The sequence below is a fragment of the Maylandia zebra genome, linkage group LG5 (genome assembly GCF_041146795.1).
Source record: "Maylandia zebra isolate NMK-2024a linkage group LG5, Mzebra_GT3a, whole genome shotgun sequence".
In the NCBI taxonomy this organism is placed as follows: Eukaryota; Metazoa; Chordata; class Actinopteri; order Cichliformes; family Cichlidae; genus Maylandia; species Maylandia zebra.
In genome coordinates, this window is record NC_135171.1 from 11,776,978 (window position 1) to 11,790,201 (window position 13,224).

Sequence of the window (13,224 nt, forward strand, 5' to 3'; positions counted from 1 at the left end):
TGTAAAATGTACCTGCAGGGCGCACTTTGAAGTGCACATGTTCATGTTCGTTACTAAAATTAACATTACCGCGCTAGCGAGAGGTTGCGGGTGGAAAAATCAGAGTCAGCTTTCATGTTTTGGTGACCCAAAACATACTAAAACCCTGGTGCCAGCTGGAGGAAAGACGCCTATGCTCTAACCTTTATTCCAGAGAGTTGATCAAGATCTGCTAAATCCTGAGATAAGACACGCGAAAAATGAGAACTTCTGCATTTCCAAATAGCGCAATAGTGAGTCATCTGGCACACAACAAGCAAATTCACATATTTCTAAGTTAAAAAAGGTGAGCCCAGCAGGCTTAAACGTGTGAGGAAACACACGCATGAGTGGAGGACGAAAGAGTGCGATCACAGGCACACACATTTGTTTATTAAAATCAGACGGAGAGGAGACTGTGGAAAGGCTGGGAACAGAACTGGGCTTGCTAGATTATAGTGAGACAACTGCATTCAACGATGAGGTAGGGGAGAAAAGAGGATACGAGGGATGCCAAGCTCATTTTATGTCACCGGCCACATACAGCCCACTTTGAAACCCCCCTTTCTGTCAGTGTAAAGAAGTTTAACTACTCATTTAATTGATGGGATATCGTCTTTTTTTTATAATATAAAAAGTGTAATTTCAGCAGTACGTCTTACTTTTTATTGCACGATAAAGATGTGCCTCTGTAGTAGATGAAAGAAATCTGTCAGCGTGGTTCTTTGAGCTTAAATGTAAGAAGTAAATTTTAAAATACAGAAATTAATTATTTTGGTTTAGTATGAATGCTCACGGGGAGGTCTTTATTGATAGGAAAAGCTGTAAGCCCTGTGAAAGTACAGTTAAAATTTAAAAAAAAAATTATGTCCTCCTTCATGATGATGTTATTTGAGTCTTTGCTGGGCTGATTTTGCCCCCTGGGCCCTCTGTTGTATGATACAGTCATAATCAGTAAGGCTGAACACTGGGGAAAGTAATGTTTTCGTAACTACTGTCAGGTGTCATAAACAACAGAGCACGCGCATGTTAGTCACAGGAACTTTGACTGTGACATGATACAAGGAAAGAGTAGCAGGAGTAAAGATCATACCGGAGCAGGAAGGGCATCACTGTGCACCAGACCTGACAGCCTGGACAGGGTTTCTCCAGGAGATGGCAGTAGTGCACCACATAAGGTGCCATTAAAACCCCTCAGAAGAAGAAGAGAATCACTTCTCCTGTCGCCAGGATCACATGATATGACAAAGCAGCTAGCTGCTTCCTGTGAACGCCGCTTCCCAATTTCCATCCTGACGGCCGCATAGACTTGCGACTACAGTTTCATACGAGATGCTGGCCCTTATAAACAGGCTCTTGGACTGGTTCAGGTCCCTCTTTTGGAAAGAAGAGATGGAGCTTACTTTAGTGGGACTTCAGTACTCCGGAAAAACCACATTCGTCAATGTGATAGCGGTAAGCAGCTGACGATTGCGAAGTCGCACAGTCACAGTGCGGGCCCAGGCTGTTACCTTATATAGGTCGCAGAAGGAGGTTTCAGTACGTGCTGTGTATAACTTTAACTTGTCTGCATTTCTACACCGTAACTTCTAAAGACAATGCGACATGGCTGCTTAGCCGGGTCGCAAAGCTACAAGTGTACCGCAGTAGCTGCAGCATTAGCTGCGGTACTCCCTGTCGTTGTTTTGCTAGCTGCGGTGACGAACTTGGTTGGTATGATATGCGCTTACGTGTGAAACGGTCATGTGAACGGAGCCGTCAGTGCTTTCGTTGCTGCCAATGTGTCAACACAAGCGGTATGTCGACAACACGGGCTGTTATTTGGTTTTGAACACAGTCTGCCTCGTCATGTTGCTAGCAGGGTGTACCGGGGACGACGACACTTGAGTAATCATGGCTGCAGGCTGCCAGCTGCGAATACTTGCATAGTCTGTCATCAAAATATTTCCTAATCTTTCAAAGTGACATCCTCTAAGCTAACAAGAGCAGTCCTCCCACTTTCGTTTGAGTTGTATTTTTATGGCTTGTTGTCATGCAGCAGGCAGCGTGGACGCTATAAAAGTTAACCCCTCACTTTGTTGTTGTGTCTGACAGTCACAGTGACAGCTGTGGGCGGATGTGAGGTTAGTGATGATTCCACGTTTGATTGTGTCATTTTAAGGTCTCGAGCCATTTTCCCTCACACATTGATTGCATACATGACAGTTTAGACCTTTTTGCATATGTAAATCTGTTGACCTCTTATACATTTTCCTCGCTTCTTTCTAAACGTACAAAGTTCTCACTGCTGAGTCATGACCTCAGTCGATGTAAGACTGTGTTGTACTGACCAAAACAGTTTCCCATTTAGAATTAAGGTATTTGGTGCTTTAAACCTGTGGAATGTGTGATCACGGTGCAAAGGTTGGTATCAGAAAGCGTGGTTATTACAGGAGGTATGTGAGCAGTTTACACATTTTTGTTGTTTTGGTTCTCTGTTCCTGCATGTTTAGTTTGAAATAATAACGTACATCCAAGTGCCACGTCATAGTGTGTCAGAGTTGAGGGCTTCAAAAGTATTTGGATTCTTGGATATTAAGTTAAAAGTGGCCAGGCTAAAGATGTGAATATACATAAACAAAGGATAATCAAAAGTCTGTCAAAGGTTGGTTGTTGGGCATAATCACCAGGTCAGGTGATCACATCTTGTGGCTGCATGGGACAAGAATGCTCTTCAGGATGTAGACTACATAAATGTTTTTTTTTCTTTGTCAGTGGGTGAAACAAATCTTTGAGATCAGAACCTCATGGGACTCAGTACAGAATGCAACCTCATGCTAAGCATTCAAAAACACACAGATTGGGTAAAGCTGTGAAACAAAGTACATTGAAAGGCAAGTGTGAAGAAAGTGGGAGACCTTGAGAGCCAAAGCATACCACCCCTCATCTTATGATTCATGTAGTTAAAATGGCAAATGCTCAAATTCAGCTAGAAGAAAATAACCCTTGTAATTCAATTATTTCCTAATTTAATCGTGCACAGAAGTGACTAGTGTGCACAGTGTTTTTCATGTGGCTTTTAGATCAGATTAAAGCATGCTGACTTCAAAAAGGAAGCATGCAGTCTTGACTAATATGAGATTGTCCTTTGTCTGCTATTTGTCTCGTGCAGTCAGGACAGTTCAGTGAAGACATGATCCCCACAGTTGGTTTCAACATGCGGAAGGTTACTAAAGGCAACGTGACAATAAAGGTAAGCTAGCAAAAATGGGTATGCAGCTGGTTGCTAAGTAAAAATGTAAATGGGACTATTTACAATGTTTACAGATAAAATGGTGTGTGTGTCGTTTCTGACTCAATTTTGTGCTTTCTTGCGTCAGATATGGGACATAGGTGGACAGCCCCGCTTCAGAAGCATGTGGGAGCGCTACTGTAGAGGAGTCAATGCTATTGTGTAAGTGTGTTGCCAAAAAGGTACAACATGTTCCCTTTGTGGCTGCATGAAAAATGTAGCAAATTGCACATTAATATTCAGAAATGCCTTGTTTCAGTGAGCTCTAATTTGATTATCTCTCCCCATCCTTAGTTACATGGTGGACGCAGCAGACCGAGAGAAGATAGAAGCTTCCAGAAATGAACTGCACAACCTTTTAGACAAACCACAGCTACAAGGAATTCCAGTAAGAGACCTCTTGTTAATTTTTTTTTTTTTTTTAAAACACCAGAAGCTTGTGGTGTTACAGCAAGCACTCGATGATCAGGATCCAGTGACAGTCACAAGCAGTCATTAAAGTCATAGTTAGCAATTGCAGAAAGCCATTAGATGCAGTGACTCAGGCTTGATGATGTTACACTTGTTGGTAATATGAAACAGAGCTTGAATTATGGATGTATTTTTTATTTTTTTTTCATTGAGTTGACAGAGTGCGATTTGATGAATCCATAAGATTTCCTGCTTCCTCGACTCAGCACTTCACGCAGGCAGTTTATTTTGCCTTAACAGTAAAGATTGTGTGATGGTTGAGGCATCTGAAGAGAGAGATGCTGATACATTGCTGCATTAGGTATTGATCAGCCCTGTCTTTCTTTTCCAGGTGCTAGTCCTTGGTAACAAACGAGACCTACCCAATGCACTTGATGAGAAGCAGCTTATTGAAAAAATGTAAGAAATGAACTCCTGCCAAATGTTCTGTTAGTGGTGTTTTTACATAATAAGTGTCTACTTGACCAGTGTTTGATGATTCCTAATAACCCCATAGACTTTTTCTAAGATGAGCATGAAGTACAAGTTTGAAAATTGAGGCCACTGCATTCTTTCTGATAGCCAGCAGGGGTCCTTGTTTGCAAAAATATATCATGTACAGAGGTCCATGAGAACATTTCCATACTCCTCAATTGCTGTGACCTGAGTAAACAATTTTCTTATGAGTTTATGATCCCCTCACTAGTTTCATTAAAATAATTCAATCCACTTTCATGTAAAATTTGTAATTTACGGTCACAATTATTAATTTGTATGATAAAGTAGGGTGTGCTTTAGGGCGGGGCTTCACACTGTACATGCGTACAGTGTGCTTGGTTTCTCAGTCAGATCTACCTCTTGCTCATCATGGTTCAAGAAACCAAACCAGGTCAATTCTTGAAAACTGGACTTGAGAAGTTGATGGGTAACATTGCAGTTTATACAGTCTATGGGATTTTTTGCGAATGTCAATCTGTAAGATAAGCTAGTGACTGATGCGGTGGTCACGTGTCCATGGACTACTACCATTTGAATTTCACATTTCTCACTTTCCTCATTACAGGAATCTATCTGCCATTCAGGACCGAGAGATCTGCTGCTACTCTGTGTCCTGCAAAGAGAAAGACAACATAGGTAAGTATCTGAGGATTTGTGGAAGTCATGAAATGATCATTCAGGGGTTTAAAAGAACTTGAATCAACTTAACCTTCATTTTCAGTCTCAGGTTAATGTCAGGCATTGTTGGCAGTGCTGTGACTATTCTGTTGAAAATGACGTTATCTTGGCATTATCTTTAATGCAGCATAACTGAAATGAAGCTCGGTATACACGGGATGTAGGCAGTTACATAAAGTATTTAGTCTGTTGATATGGATTATGATTTGTTCTCATATTCTAACCAGGTATTATTCTAGATGATAGAGAGGCATAGCATGCAGAACTACTCTTTATAGTTGTCAGTTAGGTCCTCTTTCAGCCTTCAGGGTGGATTTGGTTGATATCTTGTGGTTTCCTTTTGTCTGTCATGCTGATTAAAGTGCTGTGCAGAAGACAGCTTAAACAGCAAAACAATCTGATGTAGAAGGGATGAACACATGCATAAAGGAATAGCATTTATGATACAAAGAAATTAATAAAGTGAGCAGACCAAGAAATCCATTGTGGCCCTCATCAGTTTAAGTGTACTGCCTAATGCTTCACAGATAGTGTTTGCTTGGGTGTTAAAGATCTGTTGACTGTTCCTCCTCCACCTGCAGATATCACACTGCAGTGGCTCATCCAGCATTCAAAGTCACGGAGAAGCTGAAAGTAAAGCCCCGCCCTCCTCTCCCTCCCGGTCGCAGCTCTGGCCTCAGCCCCACTTTACGGTCATGGGTCCTTGACAGTCAACCCCTTCCACTGCCTCTGTGACGTATTCCAGCTCTCTCCGCTCACTACTGTCACCACGCGCACCATCCACTACACTACCATAGATGTGTAGCCTCCCCCTGTACAGCACTACCACCACCCCAAAACCACCTGGAGTCTTGAAAAGTTGTCTCACTACTGTGCTAGCAGGTGGATTGTTCATACCCATCATGCCTTATCGCTCATCATTACAGACATGATGTGGGTCTGTGTACATCATGGAGTTTTTCTTTTAAATGTTGCAGTATACTGTTCCCCAGCTACATTAGGATGGAGCTCCTCTAATCCCACAATCAAACATGTGCTCTGTTGCCTGTCAACATTTGGTGTTTACGTGACATTGTGCGATTGTAGTTTTTAAACAGTTATTTGCCAAATGGTGATGATGATGATGGTCACTTGTGCTAAATGCCTTCAATTCCTGATAATCTCTTTAGCAATGTAGCCTGCGTTTTTATTTGCTGGTGTATGGAAGCACTGTTCTAATAAATGACTTGAATCAAAGTTTACACGTAACATAACGATCAATAGAAGGTAAGACTTTAAGTGGCGGCTGCGTCTGGGGCAACAATCCTGAGCAAAGTTTTAAGTGCCTTCAGCTGAGAGCGTTCCCGATCAGACAGTTATTGCCCAACGCACTTTTTGAAGCCTCTATTATAAACAAACACTCAGTACAGACACAGCAGAAATCCCTTGATTACACTTAACGCCGCCTCTCGACAATCTCATTCTGTTTTGTAATCACACAAACGCATTACGACGTCTGAGGAAAAAGGCAGTGGCGGGCTAACGCTGAGGATGAAGTAATGAATGAGTGACGAGCGAGTGAGACAATGTTACATGTTTGGTTGCTGGGTACTTTGAAGCCTGCAGGCTGTGAATTCTTATGTAGCTTTTTGAAGCGTAACTTTTGCTTGCAGTTCTCAGGTCGTTCTCAGTCTGAGCGCAGCGTGGGCGTGCCCGAGTCTGTGTGTCCATAATCTTCTTGTTTGAGTTGGATAAGTGGAAGGCAGTGTTAGCTGTGATGATGGAGCACACTGAGAACAGAGGGCAGTCTATGAGTTCAGAGTGTTGAATGCTTGATGTCGTCCATTCTTTGCGATACTCTTATCCGAGTCCTGATGTCTGATTTTCTTTTTTCTTGCTCTTGTGAAAGCCTTAGCAGTCCAAGGACAGTACTGTGTCCTCAGAAAACGACATATTGATTGACGAGCAGTGTCCTTGCAGCGAAAAGACAATGACCCCCCGGTTAAAGAAAACAAAAAGTATGAGCACTGTATACTATTAATCCACCCCCTGCTTGGCCAGTACATCACTATGAAATGTCTTTTTCTTCTGGTTTTCTATGCCCCCCTCCCCCCCAGTTTAAAGTGACCTATTCCTTCTGCTCCCATATTTGTATGTAGGCCTGCTCGGCTCGTGTATTTCACTGCAATACCGTCGACAAGTCCATCACGCTCCGTCGTCTCACATTGTTTTTCAGCGTCTGTTGGAAATCGTCGTAATCATAGATGTCGATTGTTGGGACCACAGCAGCGGTGAGGGGCTGTATAATCTGGTGACTGTATGGGAAATTTGGGGAAAGCTTTTGTTAACTGTGTAATAATCTAGCCTATTTGCAATTTGTATGTGCATGTGCTCAACTTATTCACATTCAACTGCAGACTTTGTAAATAAGAAGTTGGCGTTTTTATTCCAACAAATGCTCTGTAGATGTCATGCATTCTTTCCCTGTGATTGCTAATAAATTTGTTTTTATTTTTAAGGATTTCAAGTGTGGCATCACTTATTTTGTGCGTGTGTGTGGATTGTCTATAAATGTTTTGCCACTAGATGGAAGCAGAGGACTTTGCAAAGCTGGAGGTTTAGTGTTTCTTAAACACTCCTAGGTTTGTCAGAGGGTTTGTTCTGCTGCATTGTGCTGCGGCTTTCCTCTGCCCTGGGACTCTGGAGTAAACTCTTAACTCAAAGGTTATTTCTTTGAGTCGTCCATAGCACTGGAAATATATATTTATTATTGGCAGACATTTAGAATGAGACAAAGTGTATGTGATCACAATAATCATGCCATATTTTTCATCTTTCATTCAGTTAAATTTGATTTTATTTACATAGCACTAAATCACAACAACAGTCACCTCAAAGATCTTTATATATTAAGGTAGAGACCCTACAGTAATAGAGAGGAAACCCCAACAATCAGCTGTCCCCAGTGAGCAAGCACTTGGTGATGGTGAGAAGGAAAAACTCCCTTTTAATAGGAAGGAACCTCCAGCAGAACCAGGCTCAGGGAGGAGTGACCATCTGCCATCTGGCTGAAGGAGAGGAGACCCTGTGGAAGAGAGCAAGACATTAATAATGACTAATGATTAAATCTAGAGTGGTGTATAAACATACAGTGAGTTTAGAAGAAACACTCTGGGCTGGTGGCTTCCCATGATGCACTAAATATAAGTTTTATCAAAACAAAGTTTTAAGCGTAATCTTAAAAGTAGAGAAGATTTGGGAACTGGTTTCACAGAAGAGAGGCTCCTATATAAAAACAAAATAAAACTCGATCCCCCTAATGTACAAAAGAAAAACTTGGTGCTACGTTTGTGGATATATTGTTTTACCGCTATTGTGTAATAGAAGATTAGCACCTCTGTGTTTCTTGGCAGCAAATTAACTATTATGCAAAGAAATGTAACACCCATAACGTTAAGGCAAACGCCGGGAGGGCGTTGCAAACTAGGGGGCAATAAAGCGAACGGTGATCGCGGGCCTGTGCCGTTCAAGCTGGAACACCTTAATTAATCTCATTTCTTAAATGCAGCGTTTAATGAACACCATCTGGCATTTACTGCAGTCAGAAGGTGCGGAGAGATCCAGGTGTTTTCCGGCGGAGAAACGCAGGGTGTGAGTGTCCACATGGGGTCTTTAGGTATGTGCGTCTGCGGTTTACAGTTGCTGTTGGGATTGTGCAGTGCTTACAAACCACAGAGGGAAGGTCACACAGACGACCTAAAGGCGTGGCAAACTCTTAGCGTAGCTGCATCCTGTTACTAGTTCACCCATGCTGTAATACACTACCCGCCACTGCAGCATTGTTGGCATTTCTTGTGTGTACAAACTTGTGAGCTTGCCCTGTGAATGATCGTCAGCCAAATTACAGGAGCTCTAATGAGAAGAATTCCTCAGTGTTCCTGCAAATATGATTTGCTTTCTCTCTACTTCACAGCTACAACTCTGAGCTTAATGAGCTTAAACTTTCCTAATTAATGACAATGCAACTGGGCTGCTCTACAGCTATCTGACATCCATTCAGCGTCTTGTCTATAAAATACTCCATGTATAAATGTGAATAACAGGTTCACTTTGAAGCATACTGCATGTGTATGGAATCCTGCGCTTTCCTTTCCAAACATGGAGACAGTGTTGCACTTTTATCCGTTTTAAAAAGGGGAAATATTAAATATCTGCCCAGTTACAGGATAACTTCCTCCTGACGTACAGTCATAAGCACGCTGAGTTTATTTAGCTGGTTCCACTGAAGCATTAGTGACGACTGAACTATCCCTATAAAAGCAAGAGCGTTCCCATTTCCTTCCTTCCTTCCTTCTTCCTCTACCTTGGTGTCATTATAAACTGTTTTTATGTCTTCCAGACAGGGCTGTAATAATATTTAGTTCACTTCCAGCATTTAGACTTTTAGGTCATGCTGTTTATAATATACAGCATTTGCAGCGCACCCATGGAGCATCTCACTAAATCCTGGAGCTGAGAACATGTAGTTCAAGGAGGTCACGGTTGTTTCGTGTCTGATTTACAGCATCTGTGTTGATATGAGTTTTAAACAACAAGCTATTAAATCTAAACTTCAGCTCAGTTACAAAGATGTATGGCATGAAAATGATAGAAAACTCAAATTCAAACCACCACACGCTGAGTACGTATGTAAGTCAACCAACTCCTGGACTCCTGACTTTCATATTTCAGATTTTTTTTCCAGGTCTTTGTCAGACTGCTTTGTTCATGTGACAGCAGCGAGGGCAGAGTATCACTGTGTTTAGCTGAGCTAAGTGTGGGGCAATTTGTCCAGGGATCTGAAAAGCTTGTTTTATGATACATAAATAATGTGTTCCAAAGTTGTTAAAACTATAGTGTTGGGATTAGAGGTTTGGAGCTCAGCATTGACAGGCATCTGCAAGCACTTCATTCAGTTCCCTGTGCGGACCGTAATTTGGCACTAATCACTATGTGTGGAATGTCACATGATTCATACAGAGCTGCATGGTACATATCACCATCCTTAGTGCTCGGCACCCTGTAAAAGACAGATGGTGACGTGCACACACACACACCCTGTAGTAACCCAGCTTAATGGGGCTCCATAGACAACTGCATTCCTGCACTTAGCTGTTTTACCCCAGCCTTTTATGAATGTTTATTAGTGTGGATACATGAGTGAGTGTTTGAGTCAAATTAGTTGTGGTTAAGCAATCTCATTAGACTTTTTTTTCTCTTTAATGAAACTTTGTTAGATAAATGAAAGCTCCTCTCAGGAGATACTTATTCACAAGCAGGCACCACAGCAGGTAGAGCCATATATTTGATTTGGCAGATCTTTACATCCTGATATAACCTCCAGGGGATTTGAGTCTCCTCCAGGGACTGAGTATGGGATCCCTCACTTGTTTGTTAAATATGTAAAGTACTACACTATGAAGCCACTGATTACTTGGTTAAATTAAATACAAAATTAAATTTTCACACCAAAAGAATTTATTGTATGTAGAAGTGACCCACCTTGCTTTCTTTTTAATATCCAGAAGGGGGCGACTCCTGGGATGCAAAAGAATTTGGTCGTATTGTCTGTGAAAAAAAGGCATTGCGCTCCCTCATTCTGTAAGCTAAGTTAATGTTTCCTGTTTTTATTTATTGTCTTTATTCTCTATTTTATATTGTTGACTGAATTTGTTATATTGACTGAATATGAAATTCATTTAGGAAATTATGGTTATTATTAGAATCAGAAGGGAGATTTCCCAGTGTGTGCTCAATAAATAATAACTTTACAGTAATAACCAGTGAACGTTTCACAGTCAGAACCACCACTCATTCATCATGCCTGGTTTCTCGTTTACGCCATAGATGACACTAAATGATAGATGTAGCTACTATGATTCATTTATTAGTTCATTTCCCTGTGTGGACCTGCATTCTATTTCATGGCCAGCAGGGGGCGATCCCTCTGGTTGCAAAAGAATTCTGGTTGTATAGAAGTCTGTGGAGAAAACCTTGTTTAAGCGAGTGAGTGTGTCCTCTTGGTGTTTTTTAAATCAAATGTGGTGATGAGGGTGGGTCTGACTGAAGCTATATGCTCATTAGCTGCCAACTTGTCAGTTACAAGTTGGCATTCAGTGAGTATATCTTGGATAATCCTCTTTTCTCAAACTTAGACTGACTAAAATTTTAAAAATAGCTCATTGTTATATATAATATAAACCGAAATTAGCAACTGAAAACACGAACCGAGCTGCAAAGTGTTTATGGAGGTCCTGGCAATTTCCTATAGACTTCTATAGGACCTAAAGTCTTTTTGCAACCCCACTTATTGCCTACTGGTGGCCATTAACTAGAATAGCTTGACTTTTGAGCTCTGGAAGCTATGCCAATCTTTTACACCATAACCATGTTAGCAAGCTATTACTAGCGTCGGGCGAGGTACTGCAAGCATGGTTGTACGCAGGCATTGTTAATAATAGGCATATTATTTTATATTAATACTTATCTGTTCAAGGCTCTTTTTTTTTTTGTAATTTTTGTGAAACAACCAAGTTTTCTTTCATTACTATTTTTTCCAACCAATTAATCAGGTAAAACGTAAAAATATATGACAAAAACTGCTTCAACCAACACACATGCTTTATACTTGAAACAGAGATTTTCATTAGTCACGTAGTTAAGAGTGTACTCGAGCTGCAAGTGAGAAACTTGTTTTTGATTTGACATAAACCTTTTTTTTGCGTGATTGTAGGAGTCCGAAAAAGCTGCTGAGACCTTCAAATGCAATAATTCCATTTCCACTCAGTGAGAGTAATCTTTCAGGTCCATTCTGTTATCCGGTGTCCTCTCAGATAGCCAGCTCCCCTGTGAATGCTTTCATACTCTCACCTCCCTGCCTCGGCTCTGACACTCTGCCCTCCTCTGATTCCATTAAAAATCATAACTTCAGCTCCTGGGACTCTGATCAAACAGGGCGGCTAATGCATTTTTACTGCATTTTGATTTTTTTTTTTCCTGTGTACCTCATATTTACATATAGATTGAGTATTTATCAGTCTGCGTTTTAAGGCAGATTCACTGTAGTCCACTTTATTAAACCATGTTGGATTTATGTATATTTAATGAAAAGTTGGTGTAGGGAGTGTAATTCTTTGAACAAGGGAGTGTATTTGCTATGTGGGGTGAATAGTAATGCAGGGACTGAGCACAAGCCTGAACCTCTTCTCTCAGGAGCTCCACACATGTGCAACCTTCAACATGTGATTAATAATGCAAAACAATACATCAAAATCTTCCTCCGAGCGCAAAAATCTTTATTGGTTGTCTGGACTCCAGGAAGTCATTGCACCTGGCTAAGACATAGTCCCACACATAATTCACTACTGTTTTTTTAGGCATGTGTTACATATATAGATTTATAACATCTAATAATTTGAGGTGCTGACATCTAATTTTGCTGTGTTTGGGCCAATCTGGCTCCTTTCATCTCCTTCCGGTCTGTAGCTAAGCTAAATTAAGTAGCTAGCAGCACAGCAATAGTAGAAAGCAAGAGGTAATATGCTAACTGTTACATAGCACACAGGAGAGGTGAAAAAAAAAAAGGCTTTTTTTAGTTGAAAATCAAGGGTAGATATTGGGTAATTGCTACCCACACAATGCATACAATTAGTTTCCAGTAGTGCAAACACAACACTGTTCTCTATCTCACCGTAATTAGGCAGGTTTATTCATTAACATGCCCTGGGAGGTCTTTAAACCATGACAAACACAATTGTGAAGAGTGGAATAAAAGAGCATGTCGCCATAAAATGTGTCTTTTCTGATAAATGTTGTCCAAATCCCTACAAAGGAAGTCTTCACTGTGCGCTTCCAGCGTTCATAGCTGAAGGCTTGAAGAATCCGCTGCTCTTTGTTTGCCTTAGCACCAGGTATGAGTGTGTTAGAGGACTTTGCAGGGGCCGTGTGACTCCTTTATCCTCCAGTCACCGTAACTTCAGGTTGACAATGGCTGTAAACCCCCATGGATCATGAATAGATAGCACTGACAGGACAAATGGTGCACTGTAGGCTGGAATGTTGAGGGGGAAAAAAAAGATTAACAATAGGGGCAAAATAATGTGGTGCAGACAATGTAGCAAATGAGCAAAGGGTCAGCCGTGCTGATTTTTTTCCCCTTTCAAAAACATGGAGCGTTGTTTCACTTCCATTGCTCCAAGCACTAAGCCTGGCTGCCAGAAAGAGTTAAATATCATAGGCCACCTTTATTCCTCTAAATAAGGCCTTGATGAGACTTTGGACTCAGTTCAGTG

At 41.2% G+C, this 13,224-nt stretch overlaps 1 protein-coding gene across 1 annotated transcript; it reads left to right on the forward strand.

Moving 5' to 3' along the window:
• Positions 1-1,224: 1,224 nt before the first annotated feature.
• arl8bb (ADP-ribosylation factor-like 8Bb) lies at positions 1,225-7,415 on the forward strand. Its single transcript, XM_004571939.5, has 7 exons — positions 1,225-1,473; positions 3,170-3,250; positions 3,378-3,451; positions 3,584-3,677; positions 4,092-4,159; positions 4,803-4,873; positions 5,497-7,415. The coding sequence occupies exons 1-7, from the start codon at positions 1,351-1,353 to the stop codon at positions 5,544-5,546; spliced, it is 561 nt and encodes a 186-aa protein (XP_004571996.1). The 5' UTR covers positions 1,225-1,350; the 3' UTR covers positions 5,547-7,415.
• Positions 7,416-13,224: the final 5,809 nt, after the last annotated feature.

Bases quoted from the DNA above. Each gene is read 5' to 3' on its own strand.
- arl8bb (XM_004571939.5), top strand. From the start codon at position 1,351: ATGCTGGCCCTTATAAACAGGCTCTTGGACTGGTTCAGGTCCCTCTTT. The intron at 1,474-3,169 runs GTAAGCAGCTGA...TGTCTCGTGCAG, and splicing joins CATTCGTCAATGTGATAGCG to TCAGGACAGTTCAGTGAAGA. The intron at 3,678-4,091 runs GTAAGAGACCTC...TTTCTTTTCCAG, and splicing joins CACAGCTACAAGGAATTCCA to GTGCTAGTCCTTGGTAACAA.